The 24122-nt window shown below is 46.1% G+C and overlaps 1 protein-coding gene across 1 annotated transcript in view; it reads left to right on the forward strand.

Annotated features, from left to right (window-relative positions):
* Positions 1 to 511: 511 nt before the first annotated feature.
* Positions 512 to 24122, forward strand: part of DELE1 (DAP3 binding cell death enhancer 1) — a 54326-nt gene continuing 30715 nt past the window's right edge. The window contains exons 1-2 of the mRNA XM_088454747.1: positions 512 to 599; positions 7555 to 7663. Coding sequence (XP_088310873.1) covers positions 569 to 599; positions 7555 to 7663 — 140 coding nt within the window. The 5' untranslated portion in view covers positions 512 to 568. The remainder of the gene's footprint in view (positions 600 to 7554; positions 7664 to 24122) is intronic.

A 24122-nucleotide genomic window follows, 5' to 3' on the forward strand; every position in this document is an offset into this window, starting at 1 on the left:
CTGAAAGGGAGAGGGGCGGGGATGCTAACGGGGGACCAAAAGTGTTCAATCGCCACGCTTCGGGCACGGTGGCTCGCTGCACTCGCCACAAATATTTATTCCATCTCTGTGCCCTACTGGATGGTAACGCAGGAGCGGTCCAGCCTCCTGCAGCGATCACGTGGTGGATACGTCACAGAGGTCCTTTAGCCACATAGGAAATAGCAGCAACCAGGGTTATGGATTCAGCTTTGTACACTGGCACTACCTTCACTTTAACCTCTCTTCCCCATTATATATATTTTTTGGGGGGGCGGGGGCTAACACAAAGACGTGTTGACAATATCATTTGACAATAACTGACGGGTCTAACGGAAATAACATTATTCCTACCGATAAAAAAAATAAATAAAACAGAAAACTTGCCAATATCAAATATGGCGTAAGTGTATCCAGCATGCCATCCACTGCGTGTTCAGTGTTCACTGAAGACTTTCTATCCCGCTCCTCTGGACTCTATGACAATAAGGCCGCCTACCCGCGCATGCCTAGTAGTGTCTGAAATCAAGTGACCGGGACGGTGGTCGGGATGTGGCGGATTCCGGGTCTCCTGGCCCGGGGTGAGTGTGACAGGGGGTGTGGATGTTTCTTATGAGTGGGACAGGAGCAGATTCTCCATTGTAGGTGCTGTTAGGACGCTTTCTATGCCCACATTCCCATACACTGGCCGCAGCTGTGGTAGAAGGACGAGTTCTGGCAATTCCTGGCCAGGGCACTATGAGATTTGTAGTTCCATTGCAGATTGTGAGCCAACTGCAGCCTATAGAGCTCCCGGGGAGGGCCTGATGATGGCACAGTGCAATCACATACAGTCACCATGTCGACAACAGAATGTCGACGGGAAATTGTGGACTTTAGGGTTAGTATAAAAATATATTGCTGACCGATTAACCATGTCAACAAGATATACTGAACCCGTACAATCCTAATGACATACTTTGTGCACGTTATGTATTTAGTAAACAGTGTAATTTAGATTTTGCATCACCACTGACAGCATGGCAGGTAATATTACCTGTAGCTAAGGGATTCTCATCCCTAAAGCTGGGTACACACCTGGACAACCATTCCACCCAGCGATGTGATGTAATGCTATATAGTATCGCCTTACACACTGCACAATTCGCTGTACGACGGTGCGATTTATTATCACGTTAACGTCTGCAGCATCGTCCTATCTCGTGCAGCACATTCGATGGGGATTTGTGACCACCCAATTTGTCGTACGATGAATTGGGTGGATCTCAGGGTACACACTATACGATGGTCATTACGATTCATCGCGGATGATATATAATGTGTACCCAGCTTTAATACTCAAGGATCACCAACAGGTCATGTCTTGTGGAATACTTTAGTCATGCACAGGTGAATTAATATATTTTGCTGGATCAGTAATTATCCCACCTGCTTACACAGACAGAACATGACCTGTTATGAAAATTTTAAGCTTGGTACACATTAGCCAGGGGGGGGGGTTGTTAGGGGTGTGCGTGTCATGCTGCATACTACAGCATGACATCAGAAGTGACTTCCCCACGTCGATGGCGCAGTAGGGCCGACGGCGCTTATGACCCGCGGGAGCGTGCATATCGTGGGTACACACTTGACGATGTACCTGATATGTCGATCCGATCCGCGGGATTGGACGACATATCATCTAGTGTGTACCCACAGGGATGCAGTCATAATCCTGACGGCTAGGGATATGAAATACTGACGCAAAATACCGACACATATCATAATCGCAATGCTGGAATCTAGAACAACGCTGGACCGAACGAGGCAAGTACGTTCCATGCGTCCTCATAGCTGCAGGGGAGGGTTAGGTTTAGGGCAACCCGGGGGGATTTAGCTGGTCACTGCTGCCTCCTTGTTGGCTGGTCACTGCTGCCTCCTTGTTGGCTGGTCACTGCTGCCTCCTTGTTGGCTGGTCACTGCTGCCTCCTTGTTGGCTGGTCACTGCTGTTGACTGAAGGATATAGGACTAAACACTTTGTAAAGGGGTATAGATGTGAAAGAGGCTCCTGATTGGACAGTTGGAATGTCCTCCAATTAGGTGCTGTTGTGTCTGGCATCTGACTGTTAATGAGAACACACTGCTGACAAACATATTTTGGAGCCAGTATTAATATCTTCTGCCTAAAGCTAATGCATTTGCAGCCACCACTTCACTTTAAGAGAATCGTAGCCGGGATCATTTCAAATAAAGGAAAAAAAAAAATCAAAATTTTAAAGTTAATATATCACATAGAGAGGAAAAGGTGTGTTGTAATGTCAGTTTGACAATAGCAGAACTTGTGACTGCTTGTGTGTGTTTAGGTATGCTATTACGCAAGACATTTTTTTATTGAAATAACACTGTGATACTTTAAAGGAAATGTCCACATTGAAAATGATGTATGCTTGTCATAAACAACTATACTTTCACTATTGTCTCTCTTTTTGTTTTCCCCATGGTAATATTCAGGATGGGCTTGGGATCCCGGCGGTCAAAATTCCAACGCCGGCATGCCGACAGGGTTAGGATACCGACACTTGTCAGTCGGTATTCTAACCCTTTCCCTAACCCTAACGCTCCCTCCCCGGTGCCTGAACTTAATCTCCCCCCTTGTGCCTAAACATAACCTCCTCCTCCATACACCCTAAACTTAACCTTCCCCCTCCCTAGTGTCTAACCCTAACCCTCCCCCCAACCCCGCTACTTACCGTCGGGATGCCAGCGCCGGGATTCTGACAGGTGTTGGGATGCTGGCGCCGGTGTTCTAATGTCCAAATGGGATGTAGTTTGGAAGCCGACGGTCTAAATGCCAACCGCCGGCTTCCAGACTTTCTAATCCCGGCGTGGTACTAATGACAGGCATCGAAAACTCGACGCCTGTCATTAACCAGATGCCGGAAGACCGACGCCCGGTATACCGAACGAAAGTAAGCCGGGCGCAGGCAGCCACGGTGGGGGGGGAGGGTCAGGTTTAGGGCTCCCGGGGGGACTTGGTGTTAGGCACCCCCCCGGGAGGGTTAGGTTTAAGCTAGGGGAAGGGGCGGGGTTAGGCACCCCCCGGGGGACTTAGGTTTAGGCAGCGGGGAAGGGGAGATTAGGGTTAGGGGTGGGGAATTAGGTTAGCGATACTTACCTTAGGGACGATCGGAATTTTCACCCTTGCCGGGCTGCCGCTGTCGGGATTTGATCCGCCGACCCTGCGTCCGGCGGTAATACCTACTACACCCTGTTCAAATAGAAAAAAAAAAAGGTACTTAGACTTTGCTGTAACAGTGTTATAAGGTGGCTGTAGAGCATTTCTGGAAATAGTTCTCCAAAGTTGGTAGCCAGCTACTGCAAAAGCCGTCATCTGGGGTTTCATTGGGGGGTGTGCATGTCATTTTCTTACTTTGATTGTCCTGCATGAAATCCACTACATGCAGGCATAGCATACCATGCCCAACAATTATGTCTAGCAAATAGCCAGAAATATATATTACATGCTGAATTATTCCCTGCACTGTGCAGAGCATGGCACCTGTGACAGCAGCAGCACCTAACACATACGTAGGCCATTTGGGAACAGCATGTAGCAGCAGTTAAATCCCATTTTGGTATCCAAATAGAAGGTCGACACCAGATGATTGTCATGGTCGAAAGGTCGACAAGGTTAAGGTCAACATGTTCAAAAATGGTTTACACGTTTTTCATGTTTTTTCAAATTATTAGGGTTAGGGTTAGGCTTCCGGAGGGGGCGGTTAGGGGTATTCAGTAGGGGGAGAGCTAGGGTTAGGTTTAGGCACCAGGGGGAGGGCTAGGCACTTGGGGTAGGTTAGGGTTAGGCTTCTGTGTGTCAACATTTAACCCTGTCGATCATTTGTCAGTCAACCTTTTGTTGCTGTCGACCTTTTGACCATGTTGACCTATTGCCTGTTGACTATGTGGTGTCAACCTATTGAATGTCAATCTATTATACCACACCTTCCCGTTTTGCCCAGCAGAATATAACACATTGGGAGCTATTCAATGCAGCACGCTGTTAAGTCCGACTAGTCCTACTTAAGTCGGAGAATGCGCATTCTCAGACTAAAGCGGCGGCGCAAGGATGTTAGCGCCACGCTAAGCCAGAAAACAGCATCGCAGCCGGCACTTTAGTTGGATTTCTGCTCACACCCTCAGGAGGGTGCGAGAAGAATTCCTTTAGTCGGCCTAACAGCATCCTGAATTGAATGGCCCCCATTGTACCAGGCAGACAACCTGTGGCTGTCCAGCCTTTGTCACACTACAAGACCCTAATACACCCTGCTAGGATTCCTCTAGAGGTCATTGGCTGTCACCCATTCACTTGTGTTGACTGTGACTCCTAGATTTGTCTGACACCTATCCTGAATGTTGTGTTTGGTGGTCTACAGGGAGTAGCCACAACATTAAGGCTCAGATCTGTAATGTTGTAGGATTAAGCCAGGACGTCATCTGTTCCATATTATAAATATACATAATGCTGGGTGATATCTTAGTCATGACTAAGAAATGGGAATTCTATTAACAGTATTCTATAAGCTTTTGGTGAACTACAGTACATATCCCAGATGTTGGGGAACAAAAAATCTTCAGCATGCTTTACCTAACGGCGGCTACAGTTTAGAAGAGAGTTCCACAAACACTTCACGTTTTGTTTTGGGTGATGCTTATACCCCTTTTACACTGGCCAAATAACCTGGGTTATTGCCGTTTACCCGGCAATCCAACCAGGGTAGCGAGCAGGGTGGAACACAGGAATGACCGGTGTAACCCTGTAGTGTGAACAGGCAGCCTGGGTCATCCGACCCAGGTCCCGTTCACGGCATAGGAATACGCGGATCCCCAGTGCTTGGAGAACCACTGCAGTGTAAACTACGCCGACCCGGGGTCTGACCCGTGTTGGTACTGTGTTACTAACATGAGAACCACGTCGGCATTCTCCCATCCACATCTAGTTTGTCAACATATTGTCTGTCGACAAACTGACTACTTATTTCCTAATCTGGCATGTTCCCCAGTACCTTTTAAGGCAGGGGTGTTCACATGCGGCCTGCCAGCTGCTGTGGAACTACACATCCCAGCATGCCCTGCCACAGTTTTGCTATTAGGGCATGCTAAAACTGTGGCAAGTCATGCTGGGATGTGTAGTTCGCCAGCAGCTGTAGGGCCGCATTTTGAATACCCCTGCTGTAAGGCGAGCCACACGTGGGCTGATCCTGATGGTCACTTCCAGCACCGCTGTGACCTGTTAGCTACTATCTGTGTGCACATGGGATCATCAGCTATCATCTCTCGTCTAAACCTAGATGCCTGATCATCCGATTTCTATGCCGGTTTCAGCCGCTCGATTCAAAGGGCAATAGTATCAAATACAAAAGCAGTCCGGCATTCATTTTCAGACATAGGGTGGAGTGTAATAGGGAGCGAATGTATACAATGCAAATTTTTTAGTGACTGTGAGATTTAAAATAGCACATTTTTTTCTGAGGGTAAGACAAAACCGGTTTGGCTTTAAAAATATTCATAAATCCAGCAACAAAATTGTCAGAGCTTCAGCACTATTACATGTCCTGTTACAGTCACAGTGTATGAGAAGGCCTTGGGTAGCTCTCATAGTAATAAAGGAAAGTCAACAGCTGTAACTGGTGCTGGTGTGACTGCTCCACTTATAGTAAATTAGCATTTGCTGTGAAAATGGAAAAATATCTGTATTGTCTCCTAAGGTCCATTCTGTGCCCTACAAGGGGACATTGTAAAGTAATAAACGCTACAAAAACACATACATACAATCACTGCTAGTTACCCTAAGGGTCGTATCCAATTAGACGCGAAAAGCCGTCTTCGGAAAAAGAGTTTAGCCGATGACATCATTTCGCCAGGCGGAAATTATCGCCGTATTCTGTTTCCAAATACTTTTCGCGGATGCGAAAACGCAATGCAGTGTAATAGGCGAAAAAGATTCGCCTATGAATAGGTGGTGAAAAAAAATGCAGAATTGCGGTTTTGGGTGCAAACGTCGGGAAACCACTCAGCACCCTTGGAACAGCCCACAATGTATAACTGCGTCAAAAAACTCCTTTGAAAAAATGAACACCCCAAAAAATAAGTTTGAAAAAGGGGGCGAAAAAAAAAATCAAAGTCAGGGTACAAACTTAAACTAGTGAAATAAGCTTTTGGGGGGTCTGCAAGTATGGGGGGGTGTTTTTTTGATTGCAGGTACTTGCTGAAGGTGCGCTTTTTAAAACTTCACGTTTGCGATTTTCAGCCATGCTAGCACCCACTTTCATGTAACCCAAATGTGCTGGGAATAGTTATTTTCTCCAAAAACCCTGCTAAATGCTATTCTTCACCACTTGTGCAATACGCTAATTAACAGCTAATGAGAGCATTTAAGTGCCCCAAATACCTTCAGTAGGGCTATTCAGGACATCTAGATTGATCCCCAATGTTAGTGCATCTTTTGGGGGGTGTCAGGCTGATTTCCCCAAATCTGACAGCACTTTTCACCTGTTTGCGTTTTGCCGGGTCCCATTTTCGCTTCCTTTGGAATTGAAGAGGGCGAAAAGCGGGACCGCGCACGAAAAGTCAGCGAAAAGTACATTACACCGACGGCTGCAAAATTATTACGGCTAATTGAATACGGCCCTAAATCAGAGACAATGACAATTGTCAAAATCAATCGGACGGTGTATTTAATAACATAATTATGTGAATGCTTCTATTATGGAAATGTCATTTATTTCCCTTTAGTCATTTATATAAATTTCACTGATACATTGGCAAATAATGAAGTTATTGTGATTTAAACCAGCACTTGGCTAAGTTGGGTCTGGTTACAAAGCATCCCGGTCATTATCAGGTTAAAGGCTCTGTGGAAAAGCACTGTAGGAAGCCAGGCCGATACAGGCAAATAGCAGCCAATAGCCAGTCCCCTGAGTTGGGAAACCCCCTATGAGCACTCAGTAGGCTATTCTGATTGACAGTCAGCCAGGTGGGTTTAGTGATAAAACACTGCTCTATATTTACCCTTCTAAGTAGATCCTGGTTGCAGATGTGCACTTGGGAGGTTATAATGCCCAGATTTCATTTACACCAAATACTTTTTTTTTTTTTAATAATCTGATTCATACTAAGAAAAACCAAAGTTGCTTATTGTTTTTGGCTCCTCATCCTGTCTCCTAATCTTTAGGTCGATGTCCATCTGTACTTGTAATTACAGCACAGTGTGTGTAGACGCTGCCAGGGGAATTCCCTTACTACACTAGCAGAGCCGCCTTTAGTTTATGTAATTAATACTTTGTACTTTGTTTATATGCATGCAGGGTGGCCATTAGCATGGACCAATATGAGCAAGTAGAGTAAGAAGCAGTAGAGTCGCCGTGCACCCTGTTTATAGGCATTCTGGAAAAGGAGATTGTGTAACCCTGAGAGTATCTTTAAGTTACATCGGAGGTGCAGTTTCCTCCAGCTGAGTTTTATTCTTGTACTGATAAGTTGTTCTCTTTCCGTTACAGTCCTGAACCGGTTCCATGCAGCCAATGTCCAGGGCTGTGTACATGGGGAGGCTGAAGCTTTGAATCCCTCATCCTTGATACCACTGGGGCAGAATGCAGGTAGCAAAGGGTAAGTATTACAGATAATATAGACATCAACTTATACCCCTTTTACACCAGAGCTAAAACCCGGGTTACTGCAGAGTTAACCCCGGGACTGGGTTGGATTTTCTGGGTCGAGTGACCCGGCCATCCAACCCAGGTAACTTGCAGAGTTTAACACAGGAATAACCCGTGAAACCCTACAGGGTAAACAGCGAGATCCGGGTCAGGGTGACCTGGATCGTGCTGCTTGCCTGTCGATTGGCCGGCTACAGTGGTGTTTGGAGATGACGTCATTCCCAAGCGTCCACTTCAACGCTGGAAAAGCCGGGTCACTGCAGACCCAGCTCCGGTGTGAACGGCACAGACTTGGAAATATCCTGGGTTGGCGCCGAGGAAATTCTGGGTCTGATCCGGATTGGAACCCTGTTCCAACCTCCGAGTGAGACCCGGAATTTCGATATAAATGCGGTATTAGAAACAGAATATTCTTCTAAGTTATCTATTCTTGTGTTTCCGAAGTGAAAAGTGTTAGTAAATACCAAGTTCCAGCCTTCTGTTGGCTGCTTAGTTTGCCTATTGTCCTGTAAGGAAATACGTTTTCATGGTATGGGGATTTCCTTTCTCTGTTTGTCTGGTGTTCATTATATATGGGCATTGTAAAGGGGTAAATCGTAGGTTGCTGACTTCCTGAATCCAGGGAGGCCACACTATACAGGTTTAAGCTCCGAGCCTGAACCAAGCTGGTCAGGCATAGCGTCATTCTCTGGGTTTTAAGAGGGATAGGGGTAGTGGCAAATTGAATGGCTACAGTCCTCTTTGGAACCAGCATGTGTTTGCAGACACTAAATTTGGCCACACACAAACCTATTGTTGACAACCAGTAGAATCAGTGTCCAATTATGTATCCAATTATGTATCCAATTACGTATCCAATTAGGTCGTTTGCCTATTAGACAAATAGCTGTATCATATGCAGCACCCCTGAGGCTTGTTACTGTACCCAGAAGGTGACACAATCTCAGGCCGATAGTGGTCATCTTTCCCTGCCACATTCACCAACATGCCAAATGATGATCCAATTGATTTTGATTGGATTAATTTCTATTATTGTGGCTGTGTTCAACCTATACACAGTGTAATATGTACATTGCCTGTGTATAACCGCACGTGTCCTATATCCCTAGGTGCATTGTCAGGACAACTCTCCCCAGCACACTTTACTCCTTCTCTGATACGTAGAAATAGATATCTGTTAAAAAACGGAGAGCCTTAGGTCAGGGACCTATTAGTTGGTTTCTCCTGGTTGGATGGTGGTCAGGGAAGTGCCAAATTAGTAGTGTTTGTACATAGATCACCAATTAACTAAGGCAAATCTGTGACGTAAAATGTACTTCTGGGCGTTGTGAATACTCACGGCTGACATAGTAAATCTAAAACAAAGTGTTATGGGATTGATGTAATTGGAACATGTGAGTTATATTTCTATGCAAGCTGGGCCATAGGGTGATATTTCTCATAGTCTCTGCCTAAGTCTTATTTTACCTGTTTAGAATTAGATCTAGCCCATGTGCCGTTGCCAGGCCGGTGTGTATAAACCAAGCTGTTCTTAATGTCAATCACTTGTTTCACGGCTGGGTAGCTCGGAGTTGTGTGGTAAGTGGCATACGCCACTGCATCTTGCTTCATTGCACAATGTCATTTTAGTGCAGTAACAGATGCTTACGTTCCATTTTCAGTGAATGAGATCAAGAACATTTTCTGTGTGGGGACAGAACGGAGAGCATCTGAATACAGATATGGTATTAAAAAGTTGCCAAATCTCATTAGTGTCCTCCTGCTACTAAGCCGCGGTGTTGTCGGAAATGATAGCAAAAGTGTTCATTTATTAGTAGGTACATATCTTGCTGTACCTGTCTATATTGTATAGAACTGTGGCTAGTGTCCAACTCTCAATAGTGGGCGGTAAAAATAAAGCGCCATAACTAAAGCAGACTGTGAAAGGTACTGAAATAATGTTTCATGTTATCCTAGGGGTATTGCCAGTACTCTAGCAGTGTTCACATATGGTATAATGTACTCATCTAGAAGTTACTGGTGTTACGTGAAATGCAGGAGACTACAGGCTGGGAACATTTATACAGATTGCTATTTATTAACAGGTATTTCTTCTTCGGGATTCATAGGGTCCACAGGGATACCATGGGGTATGTAGTTGGAGTAATCCATTTCACCAAACAGCTACAGCTTTCAAGCTCCCAGCATGCACAGGACCTGCTCCCTATATACCCCGTCCACTGCCACAGGCATTCAGTTTTTTTGTTTGCTGCTCTTCAAGTATCCAGACGACCTGTTATAACAGCGGGACTGCTTAGGCAGTCCCAGGCTTTTTATTTTTTGATTTACCTTAGTTTTTTATACTACTGGGTTGAGTAAGTACTAGGCGTGTACTGGGTTGAGTAAGTACTAAGCGTCCAAATAGGACGCATGTACTACGACTGCTGATGACGAAACGCCAGCTCCTGCAACGGGCCTTGGGGATTTTGGCGGGTCACAGCGAAGCTTAGCTAGCAACGACGCTGGGGCCTGGACTGCAATCATATCCAAGGAGATGACAAGGTAAGGTGATTCCTCGTTGTCGGGGAAACGTGAACTACAGTCCTGGTTTCCGGTGTAGGAGACACACCGGAGGCTGCTGCTAGTGAGGACCGCTGGGGCCTTATCATATGACTCAGATGCACTAGCAGCACACTAGTAGCGTCTACCACTGTGAGGCCAACGTACCCGTTCTGTTCACGCACCTTAGGGGAGATGGGCGCTCCCCCGGCCACTCCTCCCCCAACCCAGACGCAACTTCCTGTGTGGGTTCCCGCGTCTGGTTTGTTATTTCTAACCACCTCGTGTATTGAGATGCTCACAGTCCACCTAGGGTGCTCTGCTGAAAGCTTGTTGGTTCTCAGAGGTGTGGGTCAGTCTCCCTGTATGTCTCTCCCTTGGGTCAGGTATACAGTGCTTTATATCCCACCAAGCCCCCAGGGGTTTGGTCAGTTGGTTCAGAGCCCATGTGCATTTACATTTGCATATGAAGTTATATTTGTATTGTATGTGACTTTAATGCTAGCTGCTGTGCTGCCTTTTATTTCTAAATTGTTAGATATATCTGTCACTGTGTATTTCCTGTGGTAAAGCAAAAGCATAAGAGAGTATCCCTTCAGGCATTGCCTCAGGATCCTAACACTGCATCATCAGACTCTGATACTCAGAGTTCTGCTTCTTACTCAGTTGAGGAAGACCACCAATCCTCAGTGGATGTCCCCTCTCTGGTGAGAGCTGTTAGATCTGTCTTGAATATAGAGGAAGAGTAGGATCTGCCTAAGTCTAAGGCTTCGGTCTTTCGGTGTCAGAAGGTGGCAAAAGATTATTTCCCTCAGTCTGAACAACTGACGGATCTCATGTCTGAAGCATGGAATACTCCAGATAGGCGTTTCCATGCAGCAAAGAATTTAACTTCTCGGTACCCATTTTTACTTGGTGAATGTAACAAATGGGAAGGTTCTCCAACGGTAGATGCTCATGTGACGAGATTGATCCGGAGCTCTACATTACCTATTCCTTCCGCATCCTCACTCAAGGAGGTTACAGATAGAAAGCTTGAAAACTATTTGAAATCCGTTTCTTCATTATCTGGAGTTATTACCAGGCCGGCTATGGCTGTAACCTGGGTGGCCAAGGCTATGGAAGAATGGACGACATCTCTGGAAGATAGTATGCCAGATGCTACCAGAGAACAGCTGTCTTATCTCTACCAAATGCGAGAAACAGCTGCGTATGTTGGAGATGCAGGTACTTTGGCTTCTAACTTTGCTTGCTGATCCTGAAACCAAATGGGTCTCATCGCCCTATTCTGAATCTGAAGTTTCTCAACAAATTCATCCATGTGCCCAAGTTCTGTATGGAAGACCTACGGTCAATTATGCTGGCAATGGAGCCTGGAGATTTCATGGTTTCCCTGGACATACGGGATGCGTATCTGCATGTACCTATTGCACGATTTCACCAAAAGTTTCTGAGGTTTGATGTGGGTCAGCAACATTACCAATTTCAGGCTCTGCCCTTCGGTCTGTCCACAGCTCCTCGAGTGTTCACCAAGATAATGGCAGTCATGGCGGCTCATCTCAGACGACAAGGAGTCAGGATACTACCATACTTGGACCACCTTCTGATATTGGTGCAATCTCCGGAGGTTTTACAACACCATCTCCAAATGACCATTGCCTGTCTGCAAGAGCACGGCTGGATAATCAATTGGAAAAAGTCTTCTCTTTCTCCAACTCAGCAGATGGTACATTTGGGGGCGCTGCTGGATTCCCTGGGGCAAAGGATTCTATTACCAGTGGACAAAATTGCTGTCCTACAATTACGAGTACACAAACTGGTCCGCAATCAGTGTCAGTTCACTTAGCAATGCAGGTACTGGGGTCCATGGCATCCACCTTCGACATAATGGCTTATGCCCAGTTCCATTCCAGGTCCTTCCAACGTTGGATTCTGTCTCATTGGGATTATCAAGTATCATATGATAAAGTCTTAAACAATCCGCATCTCGCCAGAGGTTCGCCTCTCCCTCGCATGGTGGCTGAAGACTGATTTAAACAAGAGTCGCCCATTATGGATCCCAGATTGGGTACTCCTCACCAAGGATGCAAGTCTGCGAGGGTGTGGCGCGGTGACAGATCATCACACCTTTCAGGGATGATGGACAGCTCAGGAAAGTCACCTGCCCAATATTTTGGAGCTTCGTGCAAGGAGCCATTAGGGCAGGCCTGTCCAGATTCAGTCCGACAACACAACCACAGTGGCCTACATCAACCATCGGGGAGGCACACGAAGTCCGGCAGCCATGAGAGAAGTGGCGAACATTCTGGTATGGGCAGAATGCCATCTTCCAGCACTCTCTGCAATATTTATCCCAGGAATCCTAAACTGGGAAGCGGACTTTCTAAGTCGTCAGGACATACACGCCGGAGAATGGGCTCTTCATCCGGATGTCTTTCAGCTCCTGGTGGACAAGTGGGGATTACCGGACATAGACCTCATGGCATCACACCACAACCACAAGGTTCCCAGGTGCGGGTCCAGAACAAGGGACCCCACAACTGCCCTCGTGGACGCTCTGGCGGTTAGGTGGGACTTCAGGTTGCCATACCTGTTTCCTCCAATCTCCCTCCTCCCAAGGGTCATCAGAAAATTCAAGCAAGAAGGTGGCAGGATGATACTAATAGCTCCTGCCTGGCCCTGGAGACATTGGTTCACCGATCTGACATGTCTATCCATACAGTCCACTTCCATTGCCTCTATGGCCAGATTTGCTATGGGATCCGGTCTGGATGGTCTGCAGTAAAGGTCAACATGTAAGTAGGTCGACAGGGTCAAAAGGTCGACATGCAGATGGTCGACACATGAAATTTTTTTTGTTTGGTTATGATTAGACACTTACCCCAACTGTTATGGTTAGGCACCATGAGGGAGGATTAGTGTTCGGCACCAAGGGGAGGGTGAAGATTAGAGTTAGAGAAAAAAACATGTAGACCATTTTCATGTCGACCATACGCCTGTCGACCTTTTGACCCTATCGACCATTTGTAACTGTCGACCTTCTTACATGTCGACCTTTTGTCTGTCTAACAACTGGTGTCTATCTAGACATTGTCTACCTTTTTACTGTAGATCTTTCAATCCACATCTATTTGCTAGTGCAGGGTCCCTGCCTATATCTGGATCTCCCTAGGTTGGCTTTTGATGGCATGGTTCTTGAGTCTTCCATCTTAAAGGCCAAAGGTTTTTCTACTTCCGTGATCTAGACGATGCTTAGGGTAAGGAAGCCTGTTTCAGCCCGCTTCTATCACAGAATTTGGCATTCATTTTTTTAATTGCTGTTCCCACAGAAAATATGACCCTAAGGTTTTCAGGGTGTCCCGAGTTCTTGCTTTTCTTCAGGCTGGACTGGACTTAGGTCTTATTTGGTTCCAGCGCAAAATTGCCCCTCTGCCGGATTTTAGAACATTTTTTCAGGGTGTTCTCCGTCTGCAACCTCCGTCTGTCCCTCCGGTGGAACCGTGAGATTTATCCTTGGTTCTCAGGACGCTAGACACAGTGGACCTCAAATGGTTGACAGCGAAGAAGCTTTTTTTTTCTCCTCACTATCTCCTCGGCTCGCGGAGTTTCTGATTTGCAGCACTTTCATGTTGCTCTCCATTTTTGATTTTTCACCAGAATAGAGCTGTCCTCCATACAAGGGTGGGTTTCCTTCCAAAAGTGGTATCCCGTTTTCATATGAATTAAGTTATTGTGATTCGAGCTCTTCGTATCGACATGGATCGTACCAGCTCCATCAAGAAGTCAGATGCATTTTTTGTGTTATATGGCTTTAATAAGCGAGGCTGGCCAGCTAACAAGCAGACTCTGGCTTGGTGGCTGCGTATTACTATTTCTCATGTGTATACTCTGGTTGATCTCCCTATTCCAAAAACGGTGACAGCACACTACTCTTGTCTGTGGGACCATCGTGGGCGTTTAGACATGGCACCTCTGCAGAACAGTTATGCAAGGCGGCGACTTGGTCTTCGGTCCACACTTTCATCAAATTCTATGCATTTGATACTTTTGCCACCCGGGATGCTTCCTTTGGGCAGCGGATTCTCCTCTCTGCTTAGGAGCGATCCCATCCTTAAGGGAACTGCCATAGGACATCCCCATGGTATCCCTGTGGACCCCATAAAACCTGCAGAAGAAAATAGACTTTGTTAACTCTTTTTCTTCGAGGTTCATTGGGTCCACAGGGCACCCACCCTGACGCACCTGGCCTCAGTTGGGATCTGTTTCTTTTTTCTTTTTTGTCACTGATTCCCTCTTTGTTTTTTGAGAGTATTTCATGTGTACATTGTACTTCCTTCCCCACCTTCCGTCTCTTACTGTTAGGCTTGTTTACGTACTGAATGCCTGTGGCTGGGGACGGGGTATTTAGGGATTAGGTCCTGTGCATTCTGGGAGCTTGAAAGCTGTAGTTTGGTGCAATGGATTACTCCAACTACATATCCCATGGTATCCCTGTGGACCCTATGAACCTCGAAGAAAAAGAGATAACAAAGGTAAGTCTACCATAATTCTTATTTTATATAGCGCACACATTACGCAGCGTTTTACAGAGAATATATAGTCATTCACTTCAGTCCCTGCCCCAGTGGATCTTACAGTCTATATTCCCTATTACATGGACACATAGTAGGGTTACATTTTGGTCAGAAGCCAATTTACTGTACCTTCCAGTATGAATTTAGATTGTGGGAGGAAACCTACAGAAACAGAGAGAACATATAAACTCCACACAGAGTTGGTTAGGCACCGCCCCGGGAGATTAAGGGTTAGGCTGCGGGGAAGGGGGGGTTAGGGTTAGGCACTTAGAGGGGGGATTAGGGTTAGGCACTAGGGAGGGAGGTTAGGGTTAGGCACCCCTAAGGGAGGGTTAGGGTTGGGGGGAAAATAGGGTTAGTTATACTTACCTAATTAACGATCGGGATCTTCACCTCTGCCGGGCTTCCGCTGTCATGCCATGAGGCCGGGGGTAATACCTACTACACCAGTACTTTGGGGTTTATATGAAGACCGTTTTCAGTGCCTTCAGAATGGTTGGGCAGGGGCACTTCTTGACTAGTATCTTTGCTAATATTTTCTCATTCCCCACATAGGTGTGAGGGTAAATTAGTGAAGAGTGTCTACAATAGTAGATGGTACTGGGTGCAGCCGTACATTGCAGCGGTGTTCGGGCACTTTGCAAGGATTTGAGTTCCCCCAATGCATTCTCAGCTGGGACCGTATTTCAGCATCGCTGCTGTTTGTGTAATACATTCTCAGATTAAGTTTACATGAAGCCTTGTCAGCAAGGCCTAATACCCACTGTTTAATATAGTGTTCATTCTAGTGTCCTGCACCTGTCACAACCCGTGCAGTTCCTCTTTCCTGCCTGAAGTATCGCTCTATGGCCATGATTCAGAGCCGGACGCTCTGAAAGAGAGCTCGCTCTGAATCAGGGCGTTTTTTTTTTTTTTTTTTTTTTGCAGCGGCCTCATGGCCACTCGCATAGTTGTGGGTGACCACCCACAGCTATTGCGGGCGGCCAGGATGATGGTTATCGCGACCATCTGGCTTGCGACGAGACCCTTGTGGTAGGGTCTCGTGGCCGCAAGCCCCACAGAGCTTTTGGCTCTAAGAGAGCCAGAAGCTCTCCCAATGACATCACTGGTGATGTCAGTGGGGCCGCCCGCAAACGGCAGGCGTTCGCATGGGAGCGCCTCCGTTTGTGAAGCCACCCCCACACCACGCCTCCAAAACGGTGCGAGCTGTCGATCAAAATCGACAGCCGCCCCCTTTTGGTGCGAGACCCGGAGCAACGGAGCGCCCGTCGCTAGCCGGGTCTAGCGCATGCGCACATCGGAGCCGGCTCCAGCGTGCGCATGCGCAGTGGCCTAACATCGACCCGCTCGCGAGCAGGTCTGAATCAGGCCCTATGCTCCAGAGCAGAGAGCGACACCCCAGGCAGAAAAGAGGAACTGCATGGGTTGTGACACGTGCAGGGTGCTAGAATGAACACTAGAGTACATCCCTATAAAAGTAGGGTGACTTTGGAACCATTTGCTTCTAGCGTCACCATACCTCCCTTTCTTTGTTTTCAATGCAAAGATGGTCAACCTCCCTAAGTACAAGCGCTCATTAAGTACCACATGTGAAACACGTTTAGATTTGCTGATTCGCTGGCATTTAAATTTCTTTCACTGAAATACCGTTGGGTTGAACAGACCAAGGGGGTTTGTGATGTCGGCAGGGCAGAAGGCAAGCTGGATTGTTGTGTTTGTACGAGTTGAGCGACGGCTAAGAAACCTGCAGATGGATCTGTTGCTTTATGGATTTTACGTGCTATATATATGCCAGGCTGGCATGCTGCCAGTCACGCTGTCTCTCAGAGCATCGGGGAAAGTCCATTTCACCAATCATCCTGACAGGAGAGCAGTAGGTGGATGGTTTTCCAATGTTCTTCAGGAAAGGTCACCTCTTGCACACTGCATGGAGTATAATGAGCTGTAACACATAAATCAAAAAGCAATAATGGTTATTGGTATCACCCCATTCTCCCGTAAAATGAGTTCTGTGCTCTTTAATGATTGTGTTCCTTTGCCGCTTCATGTGCGTGAATAAAACCCCTTCCCTCAGATGTACCTCCCGTTTTCTGTTTGAAAATAACTTGGAAGTAAAGTAGAACTATCTCTGGGAATTAGCAGAATATTTCACATCACATTAATGCTGGCCATACTGCGATTCCGGGCCGATTGTCCGATTTTAGACGTGTCGTACGATGAATTGTGCCAATTGTGTTGTTTTTAGGTATGATACCATCTGATACGTGCTCCCGCCGCTCTCTAAAAACGTATCGTATGATCAGATGTGCAGCCCATATTATCTATCGTAATGGTATGCAGATCGTGCCGTGTATTTGTGCATGCGATGCATCGTGCGTCCGACCGGCATCATTTCAGTGACATTTTGAAGAATGATGATCAGTTTTTCAGCAGGCACGCAATCGATCATATCGTGAGATCGTATGTACATCGTGTGTCCAAAGTGCGGTCGGGACTGCCAGGGAGCTGCCGGGGAGTTCAAGGGAAATCGTAAGATGAATCTCATCCTATGCTGGTCGTACTAGTGTATGGCCAGCATTAGGAGGGAATTACGTTAGCCTCAAGGTTCCGTCCGAACCTCGCCACTTGTGGGCTTTCACAGGTTAATTAGCCCAGTCGCGGTCAGCAACTGCAACCTAAAACAGGGCTTTTACAGTGTATTTAGACTGTTTCCCCTCTGTGACCTTAGGAGGTGCGAGCAGAAGTCGGCAAAGGTGTCTTTTCCCCTGTGTACGGTTAGAGCGCAGCCCGCCTCACGAGAATTCCCCTCCCCTCTGGTATAAAATATATACACCCAGAAATTAAATAACACATTATGGAACCTGTTAATTCAGCAACAAGAAGTGACCTCACCAAGTGCCTCGTACCTCATGTCTCAGCGATATAACTAACTTCTGGGGAAGAAATAGATTAAATATTAGTTCAATCTTCAAATTGTCTGTTTTTGTTGCATAGGTGACAAGTACATTTCAATAATAGGTAAACTAGTGAAATTAAAAGTCTATTTTTTATTTAATAAGAAATGTGTGAGCGCTAATTATTCTGTTTAAAGGAGCCCCATTATATGCATATTGTCTATTAACATGCAGCCGATATATAAAAATTGTTAGGGAACAGTGGGCCTGATTCAAACCCGCTCGCTAGGAAGTGTTCGGACGCAGCCAGCTGATTGTTTGCATTCTGCGCATGTGTAAGCATCGCAGTGCGCTTGCGCGAACCAGTGCGAGCGATCGGAAAGTGTACGCTCTCTATGCATAGACAGCCCGGTTAATTGAGTGGCAGAAGAAGCCATTTGCGGATGGTAACGGGGGCAGGCCACTAGAAACGGGGGAGTGGAGGTGCGAACGCAGGTGTGTCTGAGCGTCTTAATGCCGTTTCAGAGGCGGGCATAATTAACAGGCAGCGTCTTTGTACACGTCACCTGGTTGTATTTCACACTGAATCACTCGCAGTGCTTGTGGTAGGGTATGGTCAGCCACAAGCGCTTCCAATGGTACTCGATGTACCGATGGTTGCATACACTTCCTGGAGAAGACGTGCGCAAGTGGATGTCTTAAGACAGGCTGGTGGGCATCTGCATACACAGAGCGATCGCACGCCAAGACATTGTGGGCATGCTTATGCCTTGCCGTGCGATCGCATGCCTTGCCGAAATTTGCATATACATCTAGCGTGCGAACGCATCTAGCAAGTGGGTCTGAATCGAGCCCTGTGCCTCTAGTGGTCAGTTGCAGCAATGCATAAACTAAAATTTAATAACGAGTCTCACACAGAGGAGAGTCTTTTCATCCCTGTGTGTTAATCATTATGGACTGAGTCAGAGATGTACGCAGCTGCTGTGCGAAAATAGGCAAATGTCGCAGGTACAGAGAATTGTATGGAGACTCCCACCTGCGGCTGTGCAAACCCAAGCATCTGTATACAATGGCGCAGCATTGCTCGCACATCATTCCATTATCACAGTTCTAAGTAACCCTGTGGCTTCTCAGAATTAGCGGTGTGCACCATCCCCAGTGTTTTGGTTCTAATGCGTCATTGGGTTTTGGTTTTGGATCTGTATTTTTTTCCCCCAAAAGAGGATAAAAACGGCTAAAATCACATAATTTGGGCCTATTTTTGCTCCTATAGTATTAACCTCAATAACAGTCACTTCCAGACAATTTTGACCACCTCGCAGCTCACAATATTGTTCACCAACAAAGGCCAAAGGCTGGCCGGCTAAACTAAGCAACCACCAGAGCAGCAGCACAAACACACGGCAGTTATTTCTGTTTACAAATGTTTAGCAAATTAGTGATGTATTAGCAATAAAACTCACAAGTACGTTCAATAGAAAACAATACCACACAGACATTTACTAAGACTCGTGCGTGGAATATCCTTGTACAAAATTTGTAGTAGTTAATAAACAGCAGAGAAAAAAAACGTAAACCTTGTGTAAAAACAGGATTTTGGTACTTACCGATAAATCCCTTTCTCCGATTCCACAGGGGACACTGGAGTTCAAGACAGTGGGGTATAGACGGTGGTAGAGCAGAGCCTGGCACTTTAAATAATTCTGAAGTGTGACTGGCTCCTCCCCCTCTATGCCCCATCAGCCCCAGTTTTAAGAACTGAGCCCGAGAGGAGACGGGAAGGAGAAGACCACAGAACGGAACAATACCGACTGAAGGAGAACAGAGGAACCCACTGCAGGGAACACATGCAGTCACACAACTAGATAAGGACCCAACAAAACGGCAGGAACGCAGCGCTGGGCGGGCGTCCAGTGTCCCCTGTGGAATCGGAGAAAGGGATTTATCGGTAAGTACCAAAATCCTGTTTTCTCCTTCATCCACTAGGGGACACTGGAGTTCAAGACAGTGGGGACGTCCCAAAGCCAACCTCCCGGGTGGGAAGCGCGGAGAACTTGCCGACCTTTCGGCCAACCGAAACAGGGACAGCCCAAGACTGGAGGCATGTCGTAGAGCCAGGAAACAATCAGAGCTCCTTGCTGAACAGTCACAGACATTCCACAACTTACAGCGTAAATTCAATGGAATACGGCTAGAGAGTAGCCGCAGATGAGAAGCATCAGAACACCGTAAGCTCAGCCAAATACAGACCAAGCAAGACCGCTGGGAGCAGAAAACCCCTACTAGAATCCATAGAATGGCAGTAACATGAGAACAAAACTCGAGAAAACCGTACCAGCGACAACTACAGGAAGCTGCAACAGTCTCAGACAGCAGAATCCCAGCACTGCGGGACATCAATCATATAGATAAAAGTATAATGATACCAATATACAGAGACGGAGCTGAACCCGTCCACAGACTCCTAACCAAGCAAACAAGGAGGCAAGAGTCACGACCTAACAGTCGCCCTCAACCATTCTCGAGGTCCAACTACTAAAGGGTTGGTAACCAGTGGAAGGTTTAGACCATAGAAGTTGTCAACGAGTGGCGATCCCACTGGGCATGAGACGGATACGAGAGGATTGAGACTACAATTCCTTCCAGTGGGTCAGACGGCAGTACCACCCCTCCTGTCAAACAGCAGACAACTTCCTACATGATGGTAGAGTGTAATCAGTACCAACTACTGGCCTGAACATAGTATGAAAACACCCAGGATACCCTTAGCAGAAAAAGAGCACGGATGCCACCTCCACCCAGGGAGAGTTACCAATATAGGGAAGTATCCCATCCGCAAGGCTAAAGCACTAGGACAACTATGAAGGCACCATTCAGGTACCTGTCAGTGTGCTGAATTTATCGACAGATACTGAACAGGAAACAAACCAGGCCCCCTGTATGGAACATAGAGACTGTCACACTTTATAGTAAAAATGTGCATTAGCCCATAGATGCGCTTCAGTCCATAAACCCAACAGATTCCAGTAGAATAGGGTCACAAATCTCAATGTTACAACTATGCACCTACACACCAGGAAAGCTCTAAAGTGTACAGCCAACTGATTTAAAAGGACTGAAGGCTGCTAGGACAGCAGCTAGGGTGCGTAAGAGAGAATAACAGCTATGTCAGGATGCATGAAAAGGAAGCATCTTCCGAGGTATTAGTGGGGTAAGCCCGCTTACCTGTGAGCGACCAGAAGCCCTCTGGACGCTATGTAGAATGTCACTGACCTTATTCATCTCACAGCAACCCACCACGACAGGTACAGAGAGTAGCCTCAGTGGGCAAAGATCAATGCTCTACAGCAAGGACTTCAGTCTGGAGATGCTGCAGAAGAAAATACTGTAGAAACTAGCAAATTGTTAGTGGAGACAAGAAGGCCGTACAACAGGACGCTATACCTGAGCCTGTTCCATTAGGGATATGTATCCATATAGAGATTACACATACCCCAAAAACGGTCTGCTAGTGTATCCTTCCATTAACACTTATAATGGTGAAGTGTGTATTACGCCCACAATCTGATACAACCCAGGCCAGACCCTGCCTATATCGGCGGGTGGCCCTAGGCCTCATGTAAATTAACTAAATAAGCTATGAGGATGGAATAGATCCTGGATTCTCTATGTACTGATAGGAAATGTACCCAAGGGACCTTCAGATACCCATTTTATTGAGATATGCGACAAGACAATAATATAAAGTACCAGAATCGATACTGGGAAAGGTACCTGTACATAGACATAGAATGCGTTAATTATCCCAAGTAAGAAGAGAGAGAGATATATATATATATATTAGGGATGTGCAGGCTCGGATAGGTTCGAGTTTGCACGTGGAGTTCGGATTTTTCCCTCCAAAAAAACGGAACTCAGAACGAGGCAAAACGTCATCTTACATGGACGAACATCATCATTCCTGGACAAAAGACCAGGAATGATGATGTTCGTCCATGTAAGATGACGTTTTGCCTCGTTCTGAGTTCCGTTTTTTTGGAGGGAAAAATCCGAACTCCACGTGCAAACTCGAACCTATCCGAGCCTGCACATCCCTAATATATATATATATATATATATATATACATATATATGTAGTGATAACGCCAGTCAGGGCCAAAAACAGATTTCTCCAATCATTAGGAAAATTCATACAAGGAACGGGAATATATCAGTATATATACACATACACACACATAAACATAGCTGCATGAAAAGGCAAACTCTTTGAAAGGAAGAGTTAGTACCGACATAGTAAGTCAGTTGTCAAACTCCTGCACCAGGAGATCAGCACGCTACATACATATACATATATACACACACACACACACACACACATATATCCCGCAATAGGAGATCAGCATGCTATATCTATATATACACACACTGCATTCCTAGTGTCTTACAAGTTGGTTACTAAGTGCGCCCTAGAGTGTAGTTGTAATTAATAGGTCCCCCGAAGTGGACGCCGTAGATATAGACTGATGGAAACAGGACTATAACCCGAGGCGGGTGTAAGTACATATCCTTATATACATGTGTGGACATACAGGAAGGCCCCAGGACATGTATAGAGTCCATACTAGAAGCAATGCCGTAGGAGCCTGTGACTATCCTATGTAAGCTGCAGAACATGACTCTAGTCTATAGAGCCACCATATAATATGTATGGATATAACAGACAGCTTCTGGTAAACCCTGGCAGCTTTCCAGACATGGAATAATATGTACCTTAATGATTGTGGAAGTATAGGCATACCTACACATATCCATAATTATATACATATACACACACACCACCCAATCCCTAGGGAGAGATGGTGTAAGCGGAGTTATAGAACAAACTACCGGATCAGGAGAGTCCAGCCTCTCATCGCAGCATCCTCTTTAAATATGCTAGGTATCAGACATAAAACTGAGAAGAACATATCCTACCCCTGCTTTAATGGTAAGGATAAGAAGCAATTTATATTATATATATATATATATATATATATATATATATATACACACACACACACACACACACACACACTTCCCCACATGCCTACGCGTACCTACATACAAGATTAGTAGGTGACTATATAATTTGAAAAATATAACATGGGCAATAGTTAGAGCCATGGAAGGAACTGAGCCCCAGGTCTTAACGCCAGGTTTAGTTTAAAATACAAGTATATACATACATGTGGCTTACCTCCACGCAGGGAGACTGCTCATGTGCCGCGCGTGGCTGTCATTCTGCTACGGCGTTGGGGCAGGAAATGTTAGCAACTTACTATCCCAGACTGATTGCCATCCTGGGACCCTTCCGTTACCGGTGTACTCGCCTTATCAGGTGTGCCCTTCTGGCTCCAGATGATGGAAATCAAAAGATGACCTCAGTGATGCGAGACAGCAATGCCAACCACCACAACGGCCATATGTTACTACTTCGTGTTGTGTGTGCTGCCGAAGGGAATAAATAAGATATAAATCCATATAGATGCACAGATGCATACCTTCTAAGGTAAGCACCGAAGGCTGTTGAGATTTAACATATGTGCAGCCACATATGTGCATGAGAAGAGTACGGCTCATTCTTAAGGTGAGCCAATGTGAGGCATAAGCCTGAGGATGGGACGCACCCTTTTTGTAACCTTGAGTTAAAGATATGCAATAACCGTAATTTCTGGCAGCAGCCAGAACAGTGGCCCCGACTATGCATACCATACACATTTAGGCAGAGTGATCTCTGGCAGCTATAGATGCAAGAAACACACTGCATTATTCTGTTACACATCAAGCATATTTGCCCCAGATGTTCAATGTAATAAGCCTGCCACACCTGGTATACCCAGGCGGTCTCCCATCCAAGTACTAACCAGGCCTGGCGCTGCTTAGCGTCCAAGATCAGACGAGATCGGGCGTGTGGCCATAGGCGCTGATAGATATGTGGTGGGCAAAGTGGCATGGACACAACCTCTATATTATGCTGTGGCATGTTCCTCCCTGTGCTTCATTCTTTTTTTTTTTTAAATATAATATTAAACCAGTACATTGCCCAGTTCCGTAGGGGAACTACCGACATGCAATATAACAGCGATGAGGCAGAGCCAGAATCTATATAAAGACTGCAGGTTAAATTACAAACTCCACAGTTGTGCCGTTAAACCTAATAAGACCAGGTGCTGTAGGTTTAAGTAAAGAAAAAAAACGTGAGAGGCCATATGCAAGCACAGGGAGAACATACAAACTCCAAACAGTTAGGGACGTACTGGGAATAAAACCCCCCACAGAACTCCAGAGTGAGGATGCAGGAGATGCTGGCAATAAGCCCCGGCTCCTTTTAAGGCAGGTGCATATGCTGTTTTAGAATACTCGC

The sequence above is a fragment of the Taudactylus pleione genome, unplaced genomic scaffold (assembly GCF_031769625.1).
Source record: "Taudactylus pleione unplaced genomic scaffold, aTauple2 ptg000629l, whole genome shotgun sequence".
Classification (NCBI taxonomy): Eukaryota; Metazoa; Chordata; class Amphibia; order Anura; family Myobatrachidae; genus Taudactylus; species Taudactylus pleione.